Source organism: Hemiscyllium ocellatum, chromosome 17 (genome assembly GCF_020745735.1).
Source record: "Hemiscyllium ocellatum isolate sHemOce1 chromosome 17, sHemOce1.pat.X.cur, whole genome shotgun sequence".
Classification (NCBI taxonomy): domain Eukaryota; kingdom Metazoa; phylum Chordata; class Chondrichthyes; order Orectolobiformes; family Hemiscylliidae; genus Hemiscyllium; species Hemiscyllium ocellatum.
The window spans coordinates 74,951,374-74,979,195 of record NC_083417.1 but is presented as its reverse complement, the minus strand read 5'-3'; the positions used below and the strand labels follow the sequence as shown (position 1 = coordinate 74,979,195).

Genomic DNA, 27,822 nt, shown 5'->3' with positions numbered 1-27,822 from the left:
GATAGGGTTGACAGTGAGAACCTTTTTCTGCTAATGGAGTCAGCTGTTACTAGGGGACACAGCTTTAAATTAAGGGGTGGTAGGTATAGGACAGATGTTAGGGGTAGATTCTTTACTCAGCGGGTTGTGAGTTCATGGAATGCCCTGCCAGTATCAGTGGTGGACTCTCCCTCTTTATGGTCATTTAAGCGGGCATTGGATAAGCATATGGAGGTTATTCGGCTAGTGTAGGTTAGGTAGGCTTTGGTCGGCGCAACATCGAGGGCCAAAGCGCCTGTACTGCGCTGTATTTTTCTATGTTCTATGTTCTAATAGTGAGTTTGCAGATGACAGCGAAGAAGGTTAATTCAAAGTACAACGGAGGTACTCAGTTGGACCAATGGGCTGAAGAGTGGAGATGTAGTTTAATTTAAATAAATGTGAGGTGCTGCATTTTAGAAAAGCTAAATCAGAGCAGGACTTACACACTTAATGGTAAGGTCTGAGGGAGTGTTGCTGAACAAAGAGACCTTGGAGTGCAGGTTCATATTTAGGTCACTTTTGGAATATTATGTGCAATTCTGGTCTCCTTCCTATTGGAAGGGTGTTGTGAAACTTGAAAGAATTCAGATAAGATTTACAAGGATGTTGCCAGGGCTGGAGGATTTGAGCTAAAGGGAGAGGCTGAATAAGCTAGGACTATTTTCCCTGGAGCATTGGAGGCTGAGGGGTGACCTTACAGAGGTTTATAAAATCATGAGGGGCATAGATAGGATAAATAGACAAAGTATTTTCCCTGGGGTGGGGGAGTCCAGAGAGCATAGGTTTAGGGTTACAGGGGAAAGATATAAAAGGGACCTAAGGGGCAACTTTTTCTGAGGGTGGTGCATGTATGGAATGAGCTGCCAGAGGAAGTGGTGGAGGCTGGTACAATTGCAGCATTTAAAAGGCATCTAGATGTGTATATGAATAGGAAAGGTTTAGAGGGATATGGGCCAAGTGCTGGCAAATGGGATGAGATTAAGTTAGGATAGCTGGTTGGCATGGACGAGGTGGACCAAATGATCTGTTTCTGTGCTGTACATTTCTATGACTATAACTGATTTATGTGGAGAAGTTGGGCGGCACAGTGGTTAGCACTGCTGTCTCACAGCGCCTGAGACCTGGGTTCAATTCCCGATTCAGGCGACTGACTGTGTGGAGTTTGCACGTTCTCCCCGTGTCTGCGTGGGTTTCCTCCGGGTGCTCCGGTTTCCTCCCACAGTCCAAAGATGTGCAGGTCAGGTGAATTGGCCATGCTAAATTGCCCGTAGTGTTAGGTAAGGGGTAAATGTAGGGGTATGGGTAGGTTGCGCTTCAGTGGGTCGGTGTGGACTTGTTGGGCCGAAGGGCCTGTTTCCACACTGTAAGTAATCTAAAGCAAGTGTCCTAATCTCTTTTTTTTTTCTCTTTAGAGGTTAGGAGACTGAGAGGGCATCTTATGGAAGTGTTTAAGATCATGACAGGCATGGATAGGGTGAATGCACTGTGTTTTTCCGAGGGTTGGGGAAATGAGGACTAGATGGCATCATAAAGTCATAGAAATAAACAGCACAGGAACAGACCCTTTGATCCAACTCATCCATGCCACAGTTTAAGGTGAGAGGGGAAAGGATAAATTGGAACCTATAGGACAACCTTTTTACAGAGTTGTATGCATATGAAATAAGTTGCCAGCAGAAGATGTTGAGGCAGATACATTATCAACATGTAAAAGGCATTTGGACAAATACATGGATAGGAAAGGTTTAGAAGGATATGGGCCAAGTGTAGGGAAATGGGATTAACCTGGATCGACATATTGGTAAAATTGGACCAAAGGGCCTGTCTCCGTGCTGTAGGATTCTATGACTCTACCCGCTGATAAAACCCAGTTTTAACTTAGTATCTTTGGTAATGTACATCACCTTAGTCTCATAAAGCTTCTGTAAATAACCTACTTGTCCCTCAATAACACTATCATAACACGTAACTGCTAAGTAACACACTGTTATATCCCAGGCTTTCTCACATCAAGACGGTCACGTCTCACTCTTCCTAGCAGTACTCACACTACACTGTGCCCATCTCATTTCATCTCCAGCACGTGTATTGGATGGGGAGAGCACAACACAAAGCTCAGCCTTGTGCTAATGTATTTTCAGAAAACAAGCAACTCTCGAGTGGTGAAGAAGCAGAGCCTGTGAGAAGTGAAGGTGAAAATAAACTGCAGAGAAGTGACCAGCTGCATCATCAGGAGGGAATGGACAGCGGAAAGGTGCATGAACTCAACTCCAGAAAACCTGAGGAGAAAGCCAAGAAGGACTCCGGATCCAGGTAACAAGTTTGTCCTGGTAAACCTGGTAAACCAGTAATGGAGTGAATAATCCTGCAGTTGGGGATGATTCATTAACTTCAAAAGCTTGGTTGATTGTTCTTTAGGACACCAATTTTTACTTAATTCTTGAGAGTATATTTCATTATTCAAAGGATCATCACCACAGAAGCGATCCATTCTTTTTACACTGGTTCTTTGAAAGAGATATTCAAAGTAGTTCTATTTCCTTATTGTCTCCCTATAGTTTTGCATTTTAGTGTTTGCATTTTAGGACTTAAGCAACATTTTTTGTAAATTATGATTTCAGTGTAAAGTATGAATGGTGAGAAGTGATTTGGAAGAGAGGCTGGAAGGAGTTGAAATGAATTTTGAGCTAAATACAGTCACTGAGGGGCAATGCCAAAAAAGAGATTAGGAGTGAGTAATGGGTGCACTGAATTTGGTAAAGATGTTAAATGTAGAGTTTTAAATGACTGAATTGGAATTGAGAGTATTTAGAAGTTGCTGAGTGAAATGAGCACAGTTAGAAGAGGATAAGTGAGATTAATTTGAGTGGCTGATGAAAGTGTTTATAATCGACTTCTCTTGATGTTAACCAATGAAACCAAACAGGCCTGGGAAACTGTGTAAAAGTGTTCTGAGATTAGCATCACTGATCATACTTCCGTTCAGAGGTGTTAGACTATTTGTGATGAAAGTAGCTTATTATTAAATGTTTTAATATTTCTTTTGTTGTTGTTTAAATCACAGCTCAATTATTCCAGCAGTTGCCTTGTCAGCAATCAGAGATGGAACAGTGCAAACAGAGTCTGAGAATCCCCATGGTGAGTAAAGGGATTTAAAAGCAATGGTCGCCTCTTTGGAATTAAGTGGCTGCTACACATCTTTTGTCAAGGGTACAAAGGCTTCAGTTGACACCATCTCTCACTGAATTTCTTTCTCATGTAAGCAGAGTATTTATAAAAGATACTCTATCATTTACCCAGTCTTTCTTTTAATCTTGATTGTGTGTGTGCGTATATTGTGGGTATCGATTTTATGAATCTAAAACAATACTGTTGCTAATGCTAGAAATTGCCTCATTTTTGGGAGTATAATGAGTTATGAAGTCATCTTCAACCTTACATCGTGTGAAGAGAAGTAGACAAGGGGAAAGTGAGGACCATTTGACATACATTAGCCACTTGGCTCCTCCAGCCTGCTCTGCCATTCAATAAGATAATGGTTGATCGCTTGGTGTTTCAATTCCATATTCCACACACCCCCAATAATTTTTGATTCCATTACCTAACAGAAATCTATCTATCTTCATCTTGGAAATGTTCAATGACGTCATCTCCTTCTGAGACAGTGTATCAATATTGCACAACCCTGTGAACGAAAAATAAACTTCACCTCTGCCCTAAAAATGTAACCCCTAATTTAAAACAGTGCCCCCTAATTCTCGTCTCTCATACAAGAGGAAACATACTTTCCACCTCCACTTCATCAAGACTCCTTTGAAACATGATTAAGTCATCCTTCACACTTTTAAGCCCCAGTGGAAACAAATCTAATCCGTCCAACGTATCCCAAGGAGACAACTGATGCTTCCAGGTATCAATCTAGCAAATTTTTTGGAAGTGTCTGCAGTGTATTTGCATCACGTCTTCCCACATTATACTCCATCTGACAGATGTTTTGGCCAATCACTCAATCTATAGATATCTATTACAAGCAACATTTTGCAACATATTTTCTGACGTATCTTTTCATCATCTGCAAATTTTGCTACCATGCCTTCCTTCCCTCAGGTAAGTCATTGATATAAATTATAAAAAGTTGAGGCCCTAGAAAAGACAACTATAGAACTCAACACGTTACATCTTGCCCATCAGACGAGGACCCATTTATATGTACACTCTATTTTCTGAGAGTCATGCAATCATCTATCCAAAAATAGAAGAAATTGCTGGAAAAACTCATCAAGTCTGAGAGCATCAGTGGAGACAAAGCAGAGTTAACGCTTCCAATCCAGTGACCTTTCTTCAGAATCATCTACCCATATTGATCAGTTAACCCCAAGACCATGAGCTTTTATACCCCAAAGTAAGCTTTAGTACTTATCAAATGCCTTCTGGAAATTTAAGTACAATGTCTTTTATTTGCATTTCATGTTGCTCTTTCATAGGCCTCTAATAAACATAATTTCCCCCTCATGACGGCATTCTGACTCTTCTAGATTATCTAAAAGTTTGTGTCTAGCCATAACTTCTTTAGTGATTGATTCCAAAATACGCTGTAGGAGCAGGCATAAGCCATTCAGCTCATCAAATGTGCTCAGCCATTTCCCTTCATGATTCCCTCGTCAGGTCCACACCCCCCACCAACCCAACCTCCACTCCCGGCACCTTCCCCTGCAACTGCAGGAAAAGCAAAACTTGCGCCCACACCTCCTCCCTTACTTCCCTCCAAGGCCCCAAGGAATCCTTCCATATCCGCCACAAATTCACCTGCACCTCCACACACATCATCTATTGCATCCGCTGCACCCGATGTGGCCTCCTCTATATTGGGAGACGGGCTGCCTACTTGCAGAACACTTCAGGGAACACCTCTGGGAAGCCCGGACCAACCAACCCAACCACCCCGTGGCTCAACACTTTAACTCTCCCTCCCACTCCGAAGATATGCAGATCCTTGGACTCCTCCATCGCCAGAACATAACATGACGGTTGGAGGAAGAGCGCCTCATCTTCCGCCTGGGAACCCTCCAACCACAAGGGATGAATTCAGATTTCTCCAGTTTCCTCATTTCCCCTCCCTCCATCTTGTCTCAGTCCCAACCCTCGAACTCAGCACCACCTTCCTAACCTGCAATCCTCTTTCTGACCTCTCCGCCCCCACACCACTCCGTGCTATCACCCTCACCTTGACCTCCTTCCACCTATCACATCTCCATCGCCCCTCCCCCAAGTCCCTCCTCCTTACCATTTATCTTAGCCTGCCTGGCACCCTCTCCTCATTCCTGATGAAGGGCTCTGGCCCGAAACGTCGAACTTCCTGTTCCCTGGATGCTGCCTGACCTGCTGTGCTTTAACCAGCAACACATTTTCAGCTCAGCCGTTTAATGGCTGATCTGATAATCCTCAACTCCACTCTCCTGCCTTTTTGCCAAAACATGAATCAAGGAGTAGCAATAAGGAGGGCTGATATCTTGGAAAGGTCATCAAATGCTGCTTTGTGGGTAGAATTTCGAATTAAAAAGGGTGCAATCAAACTGTTTGGTGTGTATCATAGACCCCCAAAGAGTCAGTTGTAAATTGAGGAGGGGATAAGTAGTCAGTTCACTAAGGAATGTGAAAATAATAAAAGGATACTTCTATTAATGGATTTCGGCTATCCTAATATTAATTTGGATAACCATAGTATAAGGGTTTAGAGGGGAAAATTTTTTTGAAACATATATTGAAGAGCTTTTTTTGTCAACATTTGGATTATCGTACAAGGGATGGTGCAGTGCGGAGTCAAATTCTGGGGAATGATGCTGGATAGGTGTTCAAAGTGCTGGTGGAGACCAATTTATGATAGCGACCACAATACCTTATGCTTTAAGTTTGTTATGCAGAAGGAGACAGACATTCTGCAAGAAAGGGTATTGGATTTGGGTAAAGCAGATTTTATTAAAATAAGGCAGGACCTGGCCAAAATACATTGAGCAACTATATGAGACTAAATCTACAGCAGAAGAATGGGAAGCATTCAGAAAGACACTGGGGAGGTTACAGGTCTAATATGTTCCTTTTATGGTGAAATGTAGGAGCAACAAGCCCAGAAAATCCTGCATGTCTAGAAATATTCAAAACTGGATAAAAAGAAACAAGAGATGTATAACAGGGAGCAAAGGGCAATGGAGGCTCCACAGGAGCAGTGGAATAAATAAAATAAAAACAATTAGGGGAGCAAAACGGAGGAATGAGAAAATGTTGACAGGCTACATTAGGGAGAACCCCAAAACATTCCAGAAGTATAACAAGGGGAAGAGAATAACTGGGGAAAGTGTAGGATCTATTAGTAATCAGAGGGGCAATCTGTGCATGAAGCTGAAGGAGGCTGGTGGATGTTAAATATAGGTACTTCACATTTGTCTTGCTCAGGAGGAAGAGGATGCTCATACAGAATTCCAGAAGATTGAATGTGCCGTTCCTGGGCACTGACCTTCCCACAGTATGGCAGCCCCTAAGCACTGAACCTCCCACAGTGCGGCACTCCCTCAGCACTGACCCTGTGGCAGTGCAGTTCCCCTTGTTTCCTGATCCTCTGGCAGTGCACCATTCCCTCTGTACTGACCCTCCCACAGTGCGGCACCCCCTCAGCACTGACCCTTCCACAGTGCGGCGCTCCCTCAGCATAACCATCCGACAATGCAGCACTCAGTACTGATCCTTGGACAGTGCAACGCTCCCTTAGCACTAACCCTCTCACAATGCCTCACTCTGTCAGTACTGACCGTCCCACAGTGTGGCACTCCCTCAGCACTGACTGTCAGACAGTGTGGCACTGCGTCAGTAGTGAGCACCTTGTGATCAAACCTGTTTGAAGTTCATGCTGATATCTCCTGCAGTGAGACCTGAATGTACAATCTTTAGTCTGAAGGTATGACCCATACCCCATTGGACTGTTACAGGGATTGGGGGTTACCTAGAACCTGTAGATGGATCGCTTTTATAAAAGTGTGATCTTTGAATCCCTCCTCAACCACATGAAAGTAATAGTTGTCATTGTCTTCAGCTCTGAGGTTATCAATCTTCAAGGAGCAGTCCTTCTGCTCCAAGCCCCCAATTATATTTGTATGTCCAACAAAAGTGGACATCCTATAATTGGGATCTTTACTGTAGGCGATAGTGTATTTTCAGTAGTACTAATATTTAAACCAAGTTCCTTTCACGGCCTTGTAAGGGTGGGATGAAAACTCAAAGATACAGGCTATAACCACACATGTCGAGAGTGTGTGGTGCTGGAAAAGCTGGTCATGCAGCATCTGAGGAGCAGGAGAATCAACATTTTCGGTAGGGGCCTTTCGTCAGGACCACACACGGCCCACTGACGGCCCTCCGATCTACAGGTGGCATTATCCATTCTTCTGTCGTTACACCTGAATGAGAGAGAGAGAGAAAAAAAACACAGAGCGGTGTAGGGCATTACAGAACCAAATACAATTATGTTGGGAAACAGTGCATAGAGGAGCCTGACGGCCCTATTACATGGATGATAGCACATTAGATTTAGATTATCTACAGTGTGGAAAAAGGCCCTTCGGCCCAACAAGCCCACACCGACCCTCCGAAAAGTAACCCACTGAGACCCATTCCCCTACTCCCTGCTAATGCACCTATCACTATGGGCAATACAGCATGACCAATTCACCTGACCTGCACATCTTTGGACTGTGGGAGGAAGCCGGAGCACCCAGAGGAAACACACACAGACACAGGGAAAATATGCAAACTCCACACAGACATCGCCGGAGGCTGGAATTGAACCCAGATCCCTAGCGCTGCTAGACAGCAGTGCTAACCATGAGCCATCTGAATCTGACCAGAAGTTGGCCATTTAGGCCCTTGTTTATGTTTAGAATTCCACATTCCCATCTGTCCTATCTATCCAATAACCTCTGATTTCCCCAGCCCAACAAGAATCTAACCCATCCTTTACAATATTCACTGTTTCCAACTCCCCCACTGTCTGAGGCAATGAGTCCCAAAGTCACACACACACTCTGTTTTAAAAAGATGACCTGTAATTTTAACAGAGCCATAAAAGTGGATAAATCTCCAAGATCTGATCTAGTGTATTCCAGGAAGCTGTGGGAAGTTAGGGAGGAATTTACAGTGCCCCTTTCAGAAATATTTGTATCACCTATAACTGAGGTGCCGAATGACTGGATGCCTAATGACGTGCCATTGTTTAAGAAAGGCTCCGAGGAGAAGCCTGGGACCTACAGACCTGTGAATCTGACTTCGGTGCTGGGTTAAGTTGTTGTCGGTGATTCTGAAAGATTAGGATTTACACATATTTAGCGAGGCAAAGAACGATTACGGATAGTCAGCATAGTTTTGTGCGAGGAAGTTTTTTGAGGAAGTAACGAAAAAGTTGATGACAGCACAGCAGTAGACATTGTTTACTTGGACTTTAGTAAAGCCTTTGACAAAGTTCTGCATGGTAGACTAATTAGTAAAGTTAGATCACATGAGATTCAGGTTGAGTTTGCCAATGGGAATAAAAAAGGGCTGAACAGCAGGAGACAGAGTGGTGGTCAAAAGTTGTTGTTCGGGCTGGAAGGCTGTCACTAGTGGCGTTCCACAGGGATTGGCGTTGGATCCACTTTTGTTTATAATTTATAATAATGATTTAGATGAGAAAATAAAAGGTATGGTTAGCAACTTTGTGATGACATTAACGTTGGTGGCATCGTGGACAGTGAAGAAGGTTTTTGAAGATTCTAAAGAGATCTTGATCGATTGGGTCAATGGGCTGAAGTGTGACAAGTGGAGTTTAATTTGGCCAGATGTGAGGTATTGCATTTTGGTAAAACAAACAAGTGAAAGTCTCATACAATTAATGGTAGGCCCTTGGACAGAATTGTAGAACAGAGGGACCTGCTGGTTCAGGTACATATTTCTTTGAAGTTTGTATCAACTGTATACAAGGTGGATAAGAAGTGCTCATAGTATGCTCGCCTTCATTGCTCAGACCTTTGAGTATAGGAGTTAGAAATTCATGATAAGGTCATACAGTGTCAGTACATCCAGTAAGGAGACAGTTCTCCAGGTATGGCCTCACCAGCATGCTATACAACTGCAGAATAATATCCCTGTTTTAAACTCTATCCCTCTGGCAATGAAGGACAATATTCCATTTGCCGCCTTAATTACCTGCTGCACCTGCAAACCAACCTCTTTATGATTCATGTATAAGGACACCCAGGTCCCTCTGCACAGCAGCATGCTGCAATTTTTCACCATTTAAATAATAGTCCATTTTGTTGTTGTTCCTACCAAAGTGGATGACTTCACATTTGCCAGTATTGTACTCCATCTGCCAGACCATTGTCCACTCATTTATCCATAGCCCACTGCAGTCTTTCAATGTGTCAATTCTCCTGCTCCTTGGATGCTGCCTGACCTGCTACGCTTTTCCAGCAACACATTTTCAGCTCTGATCTTCAGCATCTGCAGTCCTTTCTCCAAGAATATTATAAAGCTGAAGAAGGTTCAGAAAAGATTTACCAGGATGTTGCTAGGAATGGAAGGGATAGACTGGATAGGCTGGGACGTTTTTCACTGGAGCGGAGGAAATTGAGGTTTGTAAAATCATGAGGTGTATATATAAGGTGAATGGCAGGTGTCTTTACTCTATAAATGAGAGATTTCAAGAGTAGGTGGCATAGTATTTAAGGTGAGAGGAGAAAGATTTGAAAAAGACCTGAGGGCAACATTTTTCCACAGAGTGTGATTTGCATGTGAAATGAACTTCCAGAGGAAGTGATCGTTACAGGTACAGTTACAACATTTAAAAGACATTTTGATAAGTGCATGAATAAGACCTGTCTGGAGAGACATGAGCCAGTGCAGGCAAGTGGGATTGGTTTAGTTTGGGATAATATTGTCTATTACTGGTTAGACCCTTTGGTCTAACCAGTAATAGATAATACTGGAAAGACCAAAGGGTCTGTTATCATGCTGTATGACTCTAAGGGAATACATCCTTGCCACATCCAATTTGAAAAGACCCTTCAGGATCTAATAAAGTGATGGTCTTTTGAGCCATGTAAAAAGTATTTATTCAGACTTAATTGGCAAGCTGAATTAAAGCAGATGAAAGGGTGCCAGCCCCTGAAGAGGCAGTTTTAAAAGAAATCAAAATTGAAATGAACAAAATTCAAAGCAGTATTGTTTCTACTTCACCAGGTGACCACAAGCACAGACAGCCTGCAGTAAGGCTGTGGACTCTGTCTTTATGTACTTAGTGGGTTTACCTTCTCATTATCAGGTTTTATTGAAAAAGGGATGGAGTATAAACATTTAGCGACAGCTGTACCGGACAATGGTTTCTGCACACCTCACTTGCATGCTTGGACTTGTTATTTAAGGATGGACAGATATCTTCAAACCAGTCAATTCAGGCAGGCTATGAAGCACCACTGGAGCAGGTGGGATGTGAACCCAGGCCTCCTGGATCAGAGACAGGGACTGTCAGGGTCTGTTTCTATGCTTTTTGAATCAATGACACTCTGACTTTCTACCCTGTGTCACAAGCGTCACCTGGTGCTTATGAAGGGCTACAGGCTGACGTGCACTGAGTGCAGGTTGGTCCCATAACCCATTGGGGTTTAATACAGTGATCTGACTGAGACCCTAAGTGGAGGATTAGTGAAGCAATTCCCCCATGGTGAAGCTTCTTAAAGCTGTGTATTGCTTTGTAGGTGCTATACGAACACATTTGAGAGTACTGTCTCCAGATCACACACTTTTAGATACTAAGGTAATACTCTCAGCCCCAAAGTATCTTTCCATCTTCTGCTCTGCTGAGACACCACCAACTTCTGAGGGAGTGTTGCTTGAGAGGTTTCCCAGGATGGTGCCGTGAGGGTAATGAGCTTCAGTTCATGTGGGGAGAGGCTGGGATCATCCCAATCGGAGCAGAGAACAATAATGGGGAGATTGAATCGAGGCATTCAAAATTACCAGAGGTTTCAATTGAGCTACTGAGGGAGACACTGTCCGCCAGAGGCAATAGGGTCAGACACTCGAGGGAGACAGATTGGAGAGAATCAGGAAAGGAGCTAGAGGAGGAGGGAGGGAGAGGAGCAGAATTTGTTTTTTATAACACATCAAGTTATCTGATTGGAGACACTCTGAAAGAACAGAGGTGGTGGTGGAGGGTTGTTTTTCAGACTGGAGGCCTATGACCAGTGGTGTGCCAAAAGATTGGTGCTGGGTCCACTACTTTTCATCGTTTACATGAATGATTTGGATGTGAAAGTAGGAGGTATAGTAAGTAAGTTTGCATATGACACCAAATTGGAGGCTGTTACCTCACAGTAGAACAGGATCTTGATCAAATGGGCCAGTGGGCTGAGGAGTGGCATATGGAGTTTAATTTAAATAAATGCGAGGTGCTGCATTTTGGAAAAGCAAATCAGAGCAGGACTTACACACTTTATGGCCTCCCCTCTAGTCGGCCTATTTTGGATTTGTTGTTTGACAACGAACCAGATCAGGTGTCAGATCTCTTGGGGAGAGAAAATTTCGGTGAGAGTAATCATAACTCCCTGACTTTGACTGTAGGCTTGGAAAGGGATAGGAGCAGAAGGTATGGAAAGTATTAAATTGAGGGAGGGGGAATTACAATTCTATTAGGCAGAAACTGTGGAGCATAAATTGGGAAGACATATTTTCAGGGAAATGCACAACAGAAATCTGGAGGTTGTTTAGGGAGCGCTGTGAGTGCTGGATAGGTTTGTCCTACTGAGGCAAAGAAGGCATGGTAGGGTGAAGGAACCTTGGGTAACAAGAGATATGGATCATCTAGTCAAGAGGAAGAAGGAAGCTTACATAAGGTTGAGGAAGCAAGGATCAGGCAGGGTTCTAGAGGGTTACAAGTAGCCAGGAAGGCACTGAAAAATGGATTTCGGAAAGCTAGAGAGGGGCATGGAAAAGCCTTGGGTAGAATTAAGCAAAATCCCAAAGTGTTCTACAGTTATGTAAGGCAAGAGCATGGCCAGAGTGAGGGTAGAGCCAATCAGGGATAGTGGAGGAAACTTGTGCCTGGAGTTGGAGAAGGTAAAGGAGGTTCTTAATGAGTACTTTGCTTCAGAATTCACCTGTGAGAGGGACCTTGTCGTTTGTGAGGACAGCGTGAAATAGGCTGATATGCTTGAACAGGTTGAGGTTAAGAAGGGGCATGTGCTTGAAATCTTGAAAAACATGAGGATAGGTAAGTCGCCTGGGCCGGACAGGACATGCCCAAGTTTACTAGGGGAAGTGAAGGAAGAGATTGCTGCGCCTTTGCGTCCTCACTATCCACTGGAGTAGTGCCAGAGGATTGGAAGTTGGCAAATATTATTCATTTGTTCAAGAAAGGGAATGGGAATAACCTGGGGAATTACTGACTAGTCAGTCTTACAATGGTGGTGGGCAAATTATTGGAGACGATTCTGAGAGGAAGGATTTATGATTACTTGGAAAACCACAGTTTGATTAGAAATAGTCAGCATGGCTTTGAGAGGGGCAGGTCATGCCTTACAAGCCTTATTGAATTCTTTAACGATGTGACAAAACACATTGATGAAGTTGGAGAAGTGGATGTGGTGTGTATGCATTTTAGCAAGGTGTTTGGTAAGGTTCCCATGATAGCCTCATTCAGAAAGTAAGGAGGCATGAGATACAAGGAAATTTGGCTGTCTGAATACAGAACTGGGTGGCCCAGAGAAGACAGAGGCTGGTAATAAATGGAAAGTATCCAGCCTGGAGCTCGGTGACAGTCTAGATGGCTGTTGTAAGCTGCAGCGGGACATTGACAGGATGCAGAGATGGGCTGAGAGGCGGGAGATGGAGTTCAACCTGGATAAATGCGAAGTGATGCATTTTGGAAGGTCGAATTTGAAAGCTGAGTACAGGATTAAGGATAGGATTCTTGGTAGTGTGAAGGAACAGAGGGATCTGGGTGTGCAAGTACATAGATCCCTTAAAATGGTCACCTAAGTGGACAGGGTGTTACGAAAGCAGATGGTGTTTTGGCTTTCATTAACACGGGGATTGAGTTTAAGAGTCATGAGATATTGTTGCAGCTCGATAAAACTTTTAGATTGCACTTGGAATACTGCGTCCAGTTCTGGTCACCCTATTATAGGAAAGATATGGATGCTTTGGAGCGGGTTCAGAGGAGGTATACCAGAATGCTGCCTGGACTGGAGGGCTTATCTTATGAAGAGAGCTTGGACTTTTTTCATTGGAGAAAAGAAGGAGAGGGGACCTAATTGAGTTATACAAGTTAATGAGAGGCATAGATAGACTCAATAGCCAGAGACTATTTCCCAGGGCTGAAATGGCTAACACGAGGGGTCATAGTTTTAAGCTGGTTGGAGGAAAGTATCGAGGGGATGTCAGAGGCAGGTTCTTTACAGAGTTGTGAGAGCATGGAATGCGTTGCCAGCAGCAGTTGTGGAAGCAAGGTCATTGGGGACATTAAAGAGACTGCTGGACATACATATGGTCACAGAAATTTGAGGGTGCATACATGAGGATCAATGGTCGGCACAACATTGTGGGCTAAAGGGCCTGTTCTATGCTGTACTGTTCGATGTTCTAAAGTGTGAGGATGTGCATTTTAGCAGAGAGATGGGGAGAGGCCATATATTTTTATTAGCGCAGCTCTGATGAGTATCCAAGGACAGGTTTCTGGAGTTCATTTGCATCGATATTTGAAGATGGCAGGACATACTGAGTGCAATCAGCCTTGCCTTTAATAAATAATTTGGTCACAACACTTTAGGCAGGATGTGAAGATTCCTAAGAAGGTACAGAGGAGAGAGCAACATGGGACTTAAGAACAGGAGTAAGTCATCCAACACAAGGTTATGGCTAATTTAATTGTGGTCTGACTCCACTTACCTGCCTCAATAATCCTTAGCTACCTTGTCGAACACACATCTTTCTAACTCAGCCTGAATAAATTGAATGATTCAACCCTCACTAAGTCAGTTGAGGAAAATTCCAAAGATCAGCTTTCCTTTGGATAAAAATTTCTCCTTTTCTCTATTTAGAAAGCGAGACCTCTTATTTTTAAGCTGTGGTCTCCGCCATTAGATGAAACATTCTCCAAGTAACAACCTTTTAAGCTTCCTCATTATCTTTGACCTTTCATGATTTGGAAGAGCCGATATTGGACTGGGATGGACAATGTTAAAAATCACACAACATTAGGTTATAGTCCAACAGGCATATTCGGAGGCACTAACTTTCAAAGTGCTGCTTCTTCATCAGGTGGTTGTACTGTATAAGATTATTAGACACAGAATTGAAAGCAGAAAGATTACAGTGTCATGGAGCTGTAATGGTGTATTAAACAAATTTAGATTAAGTCTTTTATCTTTGAGAATGCGATATGCTAGTTTCAGTTCTTTAATATGTAACTTCCAGAACTCCTTTTAAGTTACATTCTCAAGAAAGCTTTAGCTTTTCTAACAATAGGTGCCATCTCAGCGCAGACAATGCATTGAAGGTGTGAGATTAAAGTCTGTCTGTGTCTCAATGTTGTCTCAAGCTGGTTCTATTTGTAAAGTGGGACTCACAGAATCTTATGTGAATTTATGCAGTTTTTGAGCAAAATAAAATGCAATTCTGCAAATACAAATTCACCCCATAAACCTTTATGTGTGCGCATGCAGGAGAGACAGAGTCAGTGTGGGTGTGAGTTCATGTGGACACACACTCTTGCAAGTGCACTCAAAATTCACAAACCTGACTCCCCAGTCAACCCATCGTCTCCGCCTGCTCCTACCCCACCAGACTTATCTCCTCATATCTTGACACTGTCATGTTCCCCTTGGTCCAGAAACTCCCCACATATATTCGGGACACCACTCTCACCCTCCACCTCTTCTATGACTTTTGTTTCCCCAGCCCCCAGCGCCTCATCTTCACATGGACATCCACCTCCAAGCCCTCTGATTCTTCTCCTCCTGCCAATCCAACAAGTAGCACAGCACCGACACACTCATTCGTTTGGCGGAACTGGTGCTCACCCTCAACAACTTGTCCTCCAAATCCTCCCACTTCCTTCAGACCAAAGGAGTAGCCTTGGGCATCCAAATGGGTCTCAGGTATGCCTGCCTCTTTTTCAGATACATGGAACATCTTCTGCAGTTACCCTGGCACCATCCTACACCTTTTCCTCCGCTACATTAATGACAGTATCAGCACCATCTTGTGCTCTCAAGAGGGGGGTGAGCAGTTCATTAACTTCCTAAACATCTTCCACCATGACCTCAAGTTCATCTGGCCATATCAAACACCTCCCTCCCCTTCCTGGACCTTTCCATTTCCAGCAACCAACTCAACACGGACATTTAGTTCAAACCCACCAACTCCTGCAGCTACCTGGATTATACCTCCCACGGCTACCTGGGTTATACTTCCTGCCATGCTCTCCACTCCTCTGGTAAAACAACTATCCCTTACTCCCAATTGCTCCACCTCTGCTGTATCTGCTCCCATGAGGAGCAAATCCAAACCAGGACATCCCAGATGGCCTCCTATTTTAAGGACCACAATTTCTCCACCCACGTGATCAACTATGCCTTCAGCACATCTCCTCCACTTTCCACACATCTGCCCTCGAACCCCATCCCTTTCACTGCAACAAGGGTAGAAACCCCCAGTTGTCACCTTCCACCCCACTAACCTCTGGACACAGTGCATTAACAGTATGAAACCCCTCACACCTCTTTGTCATATCAATACATCTTTGACCCCTCTATAATTATTTGGAATTGCTCGCACACTGTCCATCCCATTTCAGCGAGGTGCCAGCACACTGAATGGGAAAAGAGCATTCATCTTGTAAGTTTTGTGCTAATGTATTTTCAGTGACTGAGCAAAGCTACTTCAGTGAAGGAACAGTCCCAGTCAGAAGTGAAGAACAAAATAAACTGCAGAAAGGTGACAAACTGCAAGATCAGGAAGGAACTAAAAGTCCAGAGCTACATGAACTCAACTCCAGGAAACCTCAGGAAAAAGTCAAGAAGGACTCGGGACCGAGGTGAGAAGCTTGTTCTGGAAAATATCTCCAATTGTGTTATGGTTGATTGGGGTAACAGATTGTTTTTTTTAAAACTTGGAAACACGTGTTGACACTTCTGTTTCCACACAATTTTAGTTGTCGGTTTCTTTTACAATATCATTGAATATTTTTATAAAGATAGTGGCTGCTGAGCCCAATCTGTTCTGTTGACTTTGAAAGAACTGACCAATTCATGCTTTCCTGATAGCTTTAGCGTTTCAAGTGTCTATCCCACTCTGTCTTAGAAGTTCTTCAGATGGTATGATTTAAAGGAGTAATGAATGTGTGCAGCTCTGAGAGGAGTGGGGCTTGAAATTTCGATTTTTTTTTTAGGTTGTTCATCCACTGATAGTTGTTTCGTGACTTCTGTGGAGAAAAGTGCTTCATTTTCACTTCTCGTATTCCTTCTGCATGGTCACCACTGTCTGTTATTAGAATTGTAGAAATGGTGAAGAGGAGGTATTGATTGAGAACCTGGATATACATATGTAATAAGCAGCATAGCCAGTGCTTGCTTCAAAGAAAAGCTGGAGATTTGAAAAAAGAACAGAAGGTGCTGGATAAACTCCACAGGTCTGGCAGCATCTGTGGAGTAGGAAACTGTGTTAACATTTCCAAACACTCTTTCTCTGACCACAGATTTTGCCAGAATGATGGGTTTCTCCAACACTTTGTTTTTATTTCAATTACTTCCTTAATGATGTGCATTATAAGAACTTAATTAACCACCTCCTCAATGATTATCCTCCAGTTAGATATTGGAAGGGTTGAAGCTGTTATTTTGGACGTGATTTAACTTCGTTTTTAGCCGCCTATCATGCTCGATCCTGGGAACAATCTTTGATTATGTCAGCCTGTTCACAACCTTGGTACCACATTTGAGCCTAAGAGAAGTTTCTGACTTTATGCTTGTACCTTCACTAAAACTGTGTATTTCCACCTCCAATGACTTTTGTCTCCGTTCATCTGCTATGGAAATTATCATCCGTGCTTTTGATGTCTAAATTCAATTATTCCAATGCGTTCTTGGCTGGTCTTACCAATCCTACCTTCCTTAACCTTGACGCAATCCAAACTTCTGCTGCATGTACCTTTAAATCAATAAGTTAGCAAGACTAGTTCCTTGTCACCTCTGTCCTCATTGAATTATTTAGCTCTCAGTCAAGCAGATTCTTAATTTTAAAATTCTCATCCTTATTTTCAGATCTATCCTTCTGCTACCTTGCCACATCCATAAACACATTCAACCCCACAACTCTGCGATATCTGGTCTCTGAAGTTCCACCTTCAGCTGCATCGACCCCAAGCTCTGGAATTCTCTGCTTACATCTCTTGATGTCTCTCAATTGCTTTCCTCCTTCAAGACTTCTCTTAAAACTACCTCTTTGACAATGCTTTTGGTCATTTCCCCTAATAAAATACAAAGCTACATGTGGTGTTATTTGTTTTGCAGTACTTTGTGAAGTAACCATGGTTGCTTTATGACATTAAAGGTGATAAATAAATCAAAGTTGTTGTTGCTCTTTGATGAAACGGTAGATCAGCATGTGGCATTACAAATTGTAGATATTACTGAAATATTGTTAATGAGCCTTTTGCCAGCTTCTACCAACTTGGCACCATTTGACATCCAGTTTTGTCATTAGATCAGATTAGATTAGATTACTTCGTGTGGAAACAGGCCCTTCGGCCCAACAAGTCCATACTGAGCCGCCAAAGCGCAACCCACCCAGACCCATTCCCCTACATTTACCCGTTCATCTAACACTACGGGCAATTTAGCATGGCCAATTCACCTGACCTGCACATTTTATTTGTGAGAGGAAACTGGAGCACCCACGGTCATCTTCCATAATCTCTTGTTTGAAGCTACTCATGTCCACATGTACTCGAGATCATCTATGATGGCACGCTTCTTCCTCAGTTGTGTTTCCTTGATCCTAGGGAACTATAGATAATCATTTCCTTCTGAGGGAAGTAAGGGAATTTTGGATTTTTGAATGACATGGGACCTCTGCCATATGAGCACTTGAATACTATAAAGATGAATGATTGAAATGTCACTTACTAGAGTGGTATTGTCTGTAAGCAGTACATTGAGTAGGACTTTCCTGACCTTGAGGTACAACCAGAGAAATGGTATAAATGGTTACAAGTTTTTCAAAATCTGTCCGGGTGGAAGAGAATGTGGATTGGAAACAATGCGTTGGTTTAGTTCTTATTGAATAGTGTGGCAGTTATTTAGGTGGGAGAGGTTTCATTAAAAGCTCCTGCTTTCCCCAGACATATTGAACAAACCTAAGAACACTTATCTTCAATGCCTGGGTCTATCCAGTCTAACCCCGAATGCAGCCCAGCAGCAGTTCACTAATGTATCATGAATTTTGGAAGCTAATGCTGCTGCAAATTTGTTCCCTCCCTAGCGGGTGCAGCACTTTTAGATACCTTGCATACTATACTACTCAAAAGTCTGCATTCCCAATGCCCTTCAACTGCTGGCTTCTTTACAGAGGCTATAGTTAAACTGAAGCTCCTTCCTTCTAAGCTGCTCCAAACTGGATCTTCCTTTTTAATGAATGTGTAGGAGGAGTGGTCAGTGAGTGAACTTTGAGAGAAGAACATCTACCATACCATGTGCTCAGGGAACCTGCTAAAAGTTGTTTTCATCATTTTCTTTCGTAACTGGGCGGATTAAAATATAATGTGGGAAATTGAGAGGATATGCACTTTGGTAGGAAAAATAGAGGAACTGAATAATATTTAATTGGAAAAGGCTGCAGGAAACTACACCATGGAGGGATTTAAGAGTCGCTGTATGTAAATCACAAAAAGCTCGCACACAAATTCAGCAAGTACTCGGGAAGACAGATGAATGTTGGCCTTTGTTTCAAATGGAATGTAGTGTAAACATTGGGAGATCTTTCTAAAACAACACAAGTTCACGTGTACTAGTTAGAGTGCAGCTTGACCACTGTGAACAACTTTGGCCCCCTACCTAAGAAATGGTATACTGGCACGAGAGGCAGTCCAGAGTTTAATCTTAGATCTGGAGGGGCTATCTTATGAGTAGAAGATTCAGTAGTTTGGTCTTGTACCCATGGAGTTTCGAATTTTTAGGGGACTTGAGTAAATAGATATAGAGAGACTGTCCTCCCAGCTGGAGAATCCAGGATCAGAGGACATAATCTGAGTAAGGGGACCTTTAGAACAGAAATGAGGAAAGATATCTTTTCCCCAAAGATAGTGAATCTATGGAATACTTTACTGCAGAGGGCCACTGAGGCTTTGATATTAAATATGTTTAAGACAGATTTTTAATCAATAACAGAATCACATGTTATAAGGCAAAGACAAGGACGTTGAGTTGAGGGTTATCAAATCAGCCATGATCTTGCTGAATAGCAGGAAAGAATGAATGGCCATCTTCTCCTCCTGCATGTTATGGTCTCATAACCGATCTTTTCCATATTCACCTGAGGCTGGATTTTGTATGGTTGATGACATTCAAAACATGACTGCATTGCATAGTCTGACATCATTATGAAGGATCCCATAGTATTATTTGAAGAAAGATTGCTCTATTGATGTTCTGTACTTCTACATGAGCCAAGATTACTAAAACAAAATATCTGACACTTATCCAGTTGTCTTTGTGGTTACTCACCTTGCACAATTTTAAGAAAAAAGAAATAAGAGCAAGAATAGCACATTTCATCACTTGAACTGCTCTCCTATTCAATATGATCATGTCTGTTCTTACTACATGAGTCCATTTGTCCCCCTCCTCCCCATATTGCTCATTCTTTGCAAATTCAAAAATATATCTGTTTCAGCCTTAAATGTAGTCAGAGTTGTGGTCATCCAAACCCTTTGGAGTAGCTAGTTCTATAGTTTCAGAACCCTATAGTTGAAGCAATTTCTCTTCATCTCAATCCTAAATGATCATCCCTTATCTTGATGCTGCATCCTTGTGTTTTAGATGCTCCAGTTAAGGGGAACAAAATGTGTCTAATCTGTCAACTGCATCACAATCGTCTATCTTTCAACAAGATAACCTCATGAAAGTTATTCGCCTTCTTTTCGTAGGAATTTATCTAGTGAATTTTTTCCATTACTCTCTATTACCTTCATTATAAATATAACCTTTCTTAGATAGGAAAGTCAAATCTGTGCACAGTGCTCCAAATGATATGTCATTAAAGTTATGTACAAGTGTAGCAAAATTTCCTTTTCTTGCACTTCAATCAACTTGCAATAATGTCCAACAGGCTATTTGTCTTCCTGTAATAAAATAAAGAACTGTGGATGCTGGGAATCTGAAACAAAAACAGAAGATACTGGAGATACCGGCAGCATCTGTAGAGAGAAATGCAGTGTTATCACTTTAGGCCCGGTGACCCTTGTCAGAATTGAATGAAGAGGCACTGGACTTGAAACATTAACTGTTTTTCTTTCTACTGATGCTGCCAGACCCCTGCTGAGTTGATCTAGCATTTTGTTTTTAATTGTCTCTTCTCTGACTTGTATTTGCAAGATAATAATTAATGTTCTGTTATATTAAAAACTTATTGAACATTGACATTTAAAAGTTTCCCACCTTTTAAAAACATATCCTGCTTTGCTGTTATTCTGAACAAAATGAGTAGTCTCACACATTGTTGTCCACTCAGTCACATTTGATTTTCCTATCAAATTAGAATGTACTTGCATTGGAGACACTACAAAAAGCATAATTAAATTCATAAAACTATACCTTCTCAACCAAGTGGAGCATAAAAGATCACCACCTTTACCAAGCCACTTACTGCTCAGTCTTGGAAATATATTGCTATGCCTTTGATGACACTGTCAAATTCTGGACCTTTCTCCTTAACAGTATTGTGAGTTCCACACCAAATAGGCAACAACAGTTCAAGAAGGCAGTTCACCACCACCACCTCAGGAGCAGCTGGGGATGGGCAATAAAGATAGCTAAGCTAATGAAGTCCAAGTCCCATAAATGAATTCAAAGGTGTCCTACTGCAGCCTTTTACCATTCCTGCTCTGATTAAAACTCAATGAAGTTTCAATGTGCACATCAAACCATTATTGCTGTGACTGTCACTTTAGATTTCTGAATCTCCCTTTCACCTGATTCCTTCCTTCATAATAATTAAAAACTTTGCTCTATTTGTACAATTCACCAAAACACTGATCCTATTCCAGTTTAAGTAGAAAACATCCCCATGGAACAGCTCTTTTATCACTGGTGCCAATGCCGCATGAATCAAAGCCATCTGAAAATGTGTTGCTGGTTAAAGCACAGCAGGTTAGGCAGCATCCAAGGAATAGGAAATTCGACGTTTCGGGCATAAGCCCTTCAGTCTCTCTCTCTCTCTCTCTCTCTCTGCACCCCCCAGGTCTCATTTTTTACTCAAAGCCATCTGAGCCATTTTAAATTCTCTGATCTGATTTATCCCTATGCTAATCAGAATGTGGCTCATGCAACAATCCAGAAATTATTATCTTTGTGGTTCTGTGTTTAATTGGAACCTAATTCCTTAAACTCTCTCAATAAAATATCATTCATAGTTTTACCTATGTCAGTGTTGCCAATGTGGACTACAGGGAGCAGTTCCTTTCCCTGCTTTCTCCAGTCACAAGGATATGTTACTAATACTAGCATAGAGCAAGTGTCACAAACTTTGATATACCTAGATATGGTTGCAGAGAATAGTATCTGCCCATCAATCTATCTACCTCGTCTATTCACTTAATGGATAGGAAGCAGTGAGAGGGTGTAAATGGGTCATTTTCAAATTGGCGGGCAATGAATAGTAGAGTGCTGGCCTCAGCTATGTGCAATCCTTATTAATGACTTGGATGAAGAGTCAGTCAGTAATGTATCTACATTTGCTAATGACATGCAGCTGGATGGAGAGGTAAGCTGTAGAAGCATACATGAAGGTTGCATGGAGATATGGACAGGTTCAGTGAGTGAGCAGGTGGGAACTGTGAGGTAGTTAATATAAAAATAAAATAGCAGAGTATAGTCACACTTGCAATTGTTGATGCTCAAAGGATGTGCTTGTACAGGGAGCATTGAATGTTATTATCTAGGTCCAGCAAGCAACTAGGGAAGATGAATGATGTGGTGTCCTTTATTGCAAGAGGATTGGAGTACCTGAAATAAAGCAGCCTTGTTAAAATTGTATGGGGCTTTGATGAGACCACATTTGGAATATTATGTGCTGTTGTGATCTCCATGATTGAAGAAGGATGTACTTCCATTGGAAGCAGTATAGCGAAGGGTCACTAGATTGGTCTTTGGGATCAGAAAGTCGTTTTATGTTGAGAAGCTATGTAAATTGGGCTGCTACTCTGAAGTTCAGAAGAATTAGACACAATCTCATTTAAACATACAATATTCTGACAGGGTTTAACAAATTAGATGCTGAGTCATTGTTTCTACTGGTTGTACAGTCTGAAACATTGGCACAGTGACAGGATAAGAGATCACTGAGGACAGAGACAAGGAGAAATTTCTTCACTCTTCCAAAACTTTCCAAAAAACCCTGGATTCTTGAATAGTCCCTAGTAAGTTGTATGCATAGCACTTCTGTTCAAAGAAGGGTGCAATCAAAAATGAGGAAATTGTTGACCAGTTAAAAACTAGGCTACATTATTAACCAAGTGGTAGCAGAACATTTAGAAACTCATTCAGGCAGAGTCAACATAGTTTTGTGGAAAAAAAATTGTTTGTCAAATTTAATAAGGTGCTTTAAGATGTAACAAACAAGGTGGATAAAGGAGTGCCAATAGATTTAGTGTATTTGGATTTCCAAAAAGAAAGATATAAGTAGTACATCAAAACTTAAATTAAGAGGAAAAAGCTCATACTGAGAGCATTGATGTATAAGCATAGATAAGATTAGATTACATACAGTGTGGAAACAGGCCCTTTGGCCCAACAAGTCCACGCCGGCCCACCGAAGCGCAACCCACCCATATCCCTACATTTACCCCTACCTAACACTACAGGCAATTTAGCATGGCCAATTCACCTGACCCGCACACCTTTTGGACTGTGGGAGGAAACCAGAGCAGACACGGGGAGAACATGCAAACTCCACACAGTCAGTCGCCTGAGTCGGGAATTGAACCCGCGTCTCTGGCACTGTTTGGCAGCAGTGCTAACCACTGTGCCACCGTGCTGCCCAAGGACTGGCTAACTACCAAGAAACAAAGTTGGGATAAATATATTATTTTGAGGATGTTAGACTTTTAGTGGAGTGCCCAGGGACTAGAAATCTTCAATTATTTACAATTTACATTAATGACTGAGAGGAGAGTACTCTACCCAACTTTTCTGGCGATACAAGAATACGAGGAAGTACAGAGGATCAGGGGACCTTGGTGTCGAAGGACAGGGAGGGAAGGTGGTCAAGACAGTGTATGGGATTCTTGCATTTATTAGTCAAGTCAAAAGCAAGGGGATTAAAATTGAGCTGTATAGTACACTAGTTAGGTCACAGCATGTGTATTGTGTGCCGCTCTGGTTGCCTCTCTAAAGAAAGGATGTGATTACTGGTGAGGGTACAGAAGAGATTCACCCAGGATGTTGCCTGGGCTAAAGTGAAGAGAGACTTGATAGGCTGGGGTTGTTTTCCTTGGAGCAGAGACTGCTGAGATGTACAGAGGTCTGAGGGCGTAGCTGCAGCTCTATAAGACCCTAGTTAGACCAGATTTACCAAGCTTTGTGAGAAGATTTGTAGCTTGGGTGCTCGTTGTTGTGGTTCTATTCGCCTAGCTGGGAATTTGTGTTGCAGACGTTTCGTCCCCTGTCTAGGTGACATTCTCAGTACTTGGGACCTCCCGTGAAGCACTTCTGTGATGTTTTCTCCGGCATTTATAGTGGTTTGTCTCTACCGCTTCCGGTTGTCAGTTCCAGCTGTCCGCTGCAGTGGCCGGTATATTGAGTCCAGGTCGATGTGTTTGTTGATAGAATCTGTGGATGAGTACCATGCCTGTAGGAATTCCCTGGCTGTTCTCTGTTTGGCTTGTCCTATAATAGTAGTGTTGTCCCAGTCGAACTCACGTTGCTTGTCATCTGTGTGTGTGGCTACGAAGGATAGCTGGTCATGTCGTTTGTGACTAGTTGGTGTTCATGGATACCGATCGTTAGCTGTCTTCCTGTTTATCCTATGTAGTGTTTGGTGCAGTCCTTGCATGGTATTTTGTACACTACGTTGGTTTTGCTCATGCTGGGTATCGGGTCCTTCGTTCTGGTGAATTGTTGTCTGAGAGTGGCTGTTGGTTGTGTGCTGTTATGAGTCCTAGTGGTCGTAATAGTCTGGCTATCAGTTCGGAAATGTTCTTGATATATGGTAACGTGGCTAGTCCTTTGGGTTGTGGCATGTCCTCATTCCGTTGTCTTTCCCTTAGGCAAGTGTTGATGAAATTGTGGGAGTATCCATTTTTGGCGAATACATTGTAGAGGTGGTGTTCATTTTTTTGCAATTCTGGTGTGCTGCAGTGTGTTGTGGCCCCTTTGAACAGTGTCTTGATGCATCAAGCACACAAACCAACAGCCACTCTCAGAAAAAACTCACCAGGACAAAGGACCCAATACCTAGCATGAGCAAAACCAACGTAGTGCACAAAATCCCATGCAAGGACTGCACAAAACACTACCCAATATACCAGCCACTGCAGCGGACAGCTGGAACTGACAACCGGAAGCGGCAGAGACAAACCACTATAAATGCTGGAGGTAACCTCACAGAAGCGCTTCACAGGAGGCTCCCAAGCACTGAGGATGTCACCTAGACAGGGGACGAAACGTCTGCAACACAAATTCCCAGCTCGGTGAACAGAACCCAACAGATTTATCAAGATTCTGCCTGGATTGGAGGGCATGTCTTATGAAGAGAGGTTGAGTGAACTAGAGCTTTTCACACTGGAGAGAAGATAGAAGTGTACAATGTAATGATACGCAGAGATAGAGTAGATGGCCGGAGACTTTTCCCCAGGGCGGAAATGGCTGTCACGAAGGGTCATAATTATAAGGTGATTGGAGGAAGGTATGGGGGAGATGTCAGAGGTATGTTCTTTACACAGAGAGTGGTGGGTGCATGGAATGCACTGCCAGCGGTGGTGGTAGAGTCAGAGATCAGGGATATTTAAGCAACTGTTGGGAAAAACACATGGAGGGCAAGAAATTGAGGGGTGTGTTGGTTAGGTTGATCTTAAATTAAAAGATTAAAATAAATGCTTGGCAAACACCGTGGGCGGAAAGGCCTGTACTGTGCTGTACAGTTCTATGTTCTATAAGGTAGATAGAGAGACACCACTGTGGGCTGAAGGGCCTGTTTCCACACTGTGGGGAATCTAATTAAACATTTTTGCCTTAGCAAAATGACCAATAACCAGAGCACAAAGTTTTCAGGAGAAAAAGATTTTGAGGTGATTAGATGAAAATATTTTTCATGCAGAGGGTTTCAGGTATCTGGAGCTTGCTACCAAAAAGGGGGATAGAGGCAAGAATTCTCAAAACATGTCAGAACTATTTCGATGAAACGCTCAAAATGCAATACTAGAATTGGGGTAGAGGGGAAGTGCTGGAAAATGGGGTTACAATAGATGGATGTTTGATGACCAGCACAGATACGATGGGCTATAGAAACATTTGCTCAGCTTTATGACTCTGAGTTCTGGGAAGTTTGTCGGGCTAAATCATACAATAAAATCGCACGAGGAAAGATTGAGCAGATTGGCATATATTCATTGGTTTTCGGTGATTGAGAGGTGATCTTATTGAAACATCAGATTTTAAGGGGGCCTAACAGGTTGAATGCCGAGATGAGATTTCCCTTCATGCATGATTATATAGTTAGGAAGTACAGTATTTAAAAATAAGATCTCTCACTTAAGGTGGAGATAGTAGAAATTTCTCCTCTCAAAGAAATCCAAGTGTGGGCTAAATTTTTTGAGTAATTCAAGACTGAATTAGACAGATTTTTGAATTACAAAAGAGTCAAAACATATGATTGCGGCTTTTTGCTGTCTCCATATCAGCCATATTCTTGAAAGACTGGTCGAACTGACTGAAGACTGAATAGCTTAATACTGTTTCCATTTTGCTGTCTTATATTGAATTTCACCTCTGACTTGTTCAGATTTCTTTCACATTGTAAAGGACTTCTTCCAATCTTATCATTGTGAACTCTAATTTGTTGAAATAGGATGCACCTTTCTACATCAATGAAAGTTACCCCAAAAATATCCAACTTTACTTCTGTTCTTACTTTACGTGCTTACATTTCAAAAATACTTCAGTGCCTATGAATTGCCCTGAGACATCTGTGGTTATGAAAGACCAATACATAAATGGACATGTTTTATTTTCTTTGGTTTTAAGGTACAGTAAATCCTCTATCCACAAAATTGCAAATTGCAAATTCACCTAACTGTGCCAAAAAATAAGTAACAACAAAAATCAACATTTGTGGGCCAAAAATTACATATCTGTGATTTCTAACCTATTTTTACTGAGCTCCATATCACACATTTCATCAGTTGCTCAGGAACGGAACCCTCACGGATATGGAGCAATGATTCCATAATATTTTGGATGAGTGGTGCTGGAAAAGCAGAGCAGTTCAAGCAGCATCCGAGGAGCAGTAAAATCGACATTTCGGGCGAAAGCCTTTCTTCAGGAATGCAGGCAGAGTGCCTGAAGGGTGGAGAGATAAATGAGAGGAGGGTGGGGGAGTGGAGAAAGTAGCATAGAGCAAAATAGGTGAGTGGGGATGGGGATAGGGATGAAGGTGATCGGTCAGAGAGGAGGGTGGGGAAGCCATGTGGCTGGTGCAGCCACCATTCCCACGCTGATCAATGACGTCACTTCTGCCCACATCATGGCCGCTTCCACAGCCACTTCCGCCCCTCGCAATTCCTCATGCACCACACTTGACATCACTTCCGCCCCTCACATCATCGCTAATGTCACACGCTCAGTGACTTCTGCCCCCTCCATACTGTCGTGTTTGCCACCACGTCTACCCCCACTGATGCCACTCACCTGCATTCTGCTGACATGCCCCCCCACAGATCCCACTGTCACCATCCCTGCTCCCCAGAACCCTGAGGGAACATCACCCCTGTTCTTGACTCTACCCCCATTCCCCCCACCACCATGCCCACTTCGGTTACAGGCTCCGCCCCCACACCAACTCTATACCCACACTAGATCCCAGCTCCCAGCCCTGCCGAGTTTTCACCATCCCTCCAGACCTCCCCCTCACCGAGGACGAACAATCAGTCCTCAGCCCCCTCTGCCCCCACATCAATGAATTTAATACATGCTGTGACATCGAACACTTATTCCGCCGCCTCCACCTCCGAGCTTACTTTCACAATCAGGACTTCTGCCCACCTCCAACACACTCCATCCACCTGGACACCCCGTGCTGGCCTGTTACCCTCCTTCGACCTCTTCATTTTCAACTGCTGCTGGGATATAACTGCCTCAACCTGTCTACCCCACTCCAACCTCTGACCCTCACAACGTGCTGCCCTCCACTCTCTCTGCTCCAATCCAGATCTCACCATCAAGCCAGCAGATAAAGGGAGTGCAGTGGTAGTCTGGCGCACTGACCTCTATACCGCTGAAGCTAGACGCC

At 42.8% G+C, this 27,822-nt stretch overlaps 1 protein-coding gene across 1 annotated transcript in view; it reads left to right on the top strand.

Annotated features, from left to right (window-relative positions):
* The window catches only part of dnaaf1 (dynein axonemal assembly factor 1), a 121,623-nt gene that overhangs the window by 30,508 nt on the left and 63,293 nt on the right, over window positions 1–27,822 (top strand). Inside the window, exons 7-9 of the mRNA XM_060837527.1 lie at window positions 2,163–2,334; window positions 3,086–3,159; window positions 15,967–16,138. Coding sequence (XP_060693510.1) covers window positions 2,163–2,334; window positions 3,086–3,159; window positions 15,967–16,138 — 418 coding nt within the window. The remainder of the gene's footprint in view (window positions 1–2,162; window positions 2,335–3,085; window positions 3,160–15,966; window positions 16,139–27,822) is intronic.